We start from the raw sequence: 2,013 nt of genomic DNA on the forward strand, positions 1-2,013 counted from the left end.
TGCCCGAATCGTAAGCCGGTGTTTTTGACCAGCTTCTTTCCCTCGTCGCGCGTGATGGGATTGCCTGCAGCTGCTCCCAGTCTGATAAGACCTGCCATGATGGGTTTAGATTCGCCGCCTGCTGTGCTTCCTCTAGCTACGTTGTGCAGCAGTTTGCAGGTCGTCCCCGAGCTACTTATTTGTTCGGCCGCGTCTGCAGGTAAATGTCGAGTGTCTTTTCGAACGTGACTTCCACTTTCTTTTTGTTCCAGGTAAAATCCTCGTAGTCGCCGCCGCTTTTGAGGCACCAGGTGGTTGCTTCGGCGCTGAGTGGTACTACTGTGAAGGCGGCTGTGCTGCTGAGACATTCGCTGTTACCGCTGTTCGCTGAATTTACTATTATATGCGCAGCTTCTTGTATATTGTCCCCGACTTGGGACGCCATCGCCGCGAGCTTTATGGCGCTGTCTAGGTTGTCACTTACAGTTGTGGTAGCAGCTACTGCTTCCTTCCGAGCTAGTTCGTCAAGTAAGGCGATTGCCGTTGTGTTTCAGTCAATTTTGTCGCGACCAACAGCTATAAGGTCGTCTGCCAATTCTCACAGTTGCTTTGAATTCGTTAGAAGCCTGCTGATCTCACTTGCTGTGTGGCCGCCTATCGAGCTAAATTCGGCTGCTACACTGCAGGCATTTTAAAGGTTATTGTGCTGGATTCCCAGTTTCGTTGCCGCTGTTAGTCCTTACGTTAATACAAGTAGTAACGCCGCTTGGCCTAGCATTATCTGTGCGTCTGTGCCAGTGAATTTGGTCTGCTCCTCTAAAGGCTTAGTAAACAGCAGGCTCCCTGTTTAGTGGCACTAGATTTCTGTCCCGTACTACACTTATTACCGTAAATTACGATTTGCTTCTGAAACAGGTTAGTTTGGGCAGTTTTTTTGCTGTTCTGTCTCCGCAAAGATGAAAGCGACGTGTTTGTTTCCACTTTCAGTTTCTTGATTTCTGCTGTGTTGTCGCATATTTTCCATGAGGTTTGACGGAAGATACGTGTTGGCCTGTGTTTATGTTTGCTGTTTAAGCGGTTTCCTATCAGTGTTTTAATATTTCAAATTTTTATTAACATTTCTTACAATGTTCCAAGGATAGTTTCTCCTGCGATATCAAAGCGCTGCTTCCTCACGCTATCTCAGTTCGCTGATGAAGTAAGAACACTATATTCATTCTATAAATAACTTTCATCCACTCTTTCTAGCATTAGAAGGCTGCAAAAGGAATATAGACTACAAATCTTACAAGCTGTGCTGCTGGTTCTATTCATTTCTGTGTAAAATACGGCGACTCACCTTCTCATACTCCTAAAATTTCATTTTCATCCGTAGAGCAGTATGCTGTCGCGCATTCTGTTTTTCTTTCTATATTTTGTTTTTAAATATTTCGTCTGCTGCTGTTTCTTCTTTTCATGCCGTAGCAACCACATTTGCCCTGAAAACTGAAATCTGCTTGTGCTTCACTGCTCCCTGCATAATCTCCTTGTGTGTCATGATACACATCGTCATTTTTGCCTTGGAAGGTGTGTATATTCCGTCTTCCACTATCCTTCTGTTTTACCTTTACTTTAGTGATATTTCTTGTGGTCTCACACTCCCCCTTTGCTTACAACTATCGCAACCTGCAATTGTTTTCATTGCTTTTTTTATAGTGTCCACTCGGTTCACACCAATACTCTTATTATAATATTAGCATATACACACTCATAACACACCACTATTATTGCAATACAATATTGCTATTATAACCCAAGTTAATGTCCATTAAGTAAGCAAGATAGAGAAAATAGACCATATTAGTATATGACTCATTTTTCATACCTTACAACCATAGTGCTTTTCACCCATAGTCCACTGTCATACCTAGTCTTCATATTTTTGTATTTTTTCTATTTTTAAAATTTACATCAATGAATGCTAAGACATATCACATTTTAGCAAATATAACAAATTCTCTCAAATTATAAAGTTTCATAAACTTCTTAAAATTG

The 2,013-nt window shown here is 41.7% G+C and overlaps 1 pseudogene across 1 annotated transcript in view; it reads right to left on the reverse strand.

Annotated features, from left to right (window-relative positions):
* The window catches only part of TEOVI_000848000:pseudogene, a 989-nt pseudogene extending 642 nt beyond the window's left edge, over positions 1-347 (reverse strand). The window contains exon 1 of the mRNA in view: positions 3-347. Coding sequence covers positions 3-347 — 345 coding nt within the window. The remainder of the gene's footprint in view (positions 1-2) is intronic.
* Between the last annotated feature and the right edge of the window lie 1,666 nt (positions 348-2,013).

The sequence above is a fragment of the Trypanosoma equiperdum genome, assembly GCF_001457755.1.
Source record: "Trypanosoma equiperdum strain OVI genome assembly, contig: ctg_1761, whole genome shotgun sequence".
NCBI lineage: Eukaryota > Euglenozoa > Kinetoplastea > Trypanosomatida > Trypanosomatidae > Trypanosoma > Trypanosoma equiperdum.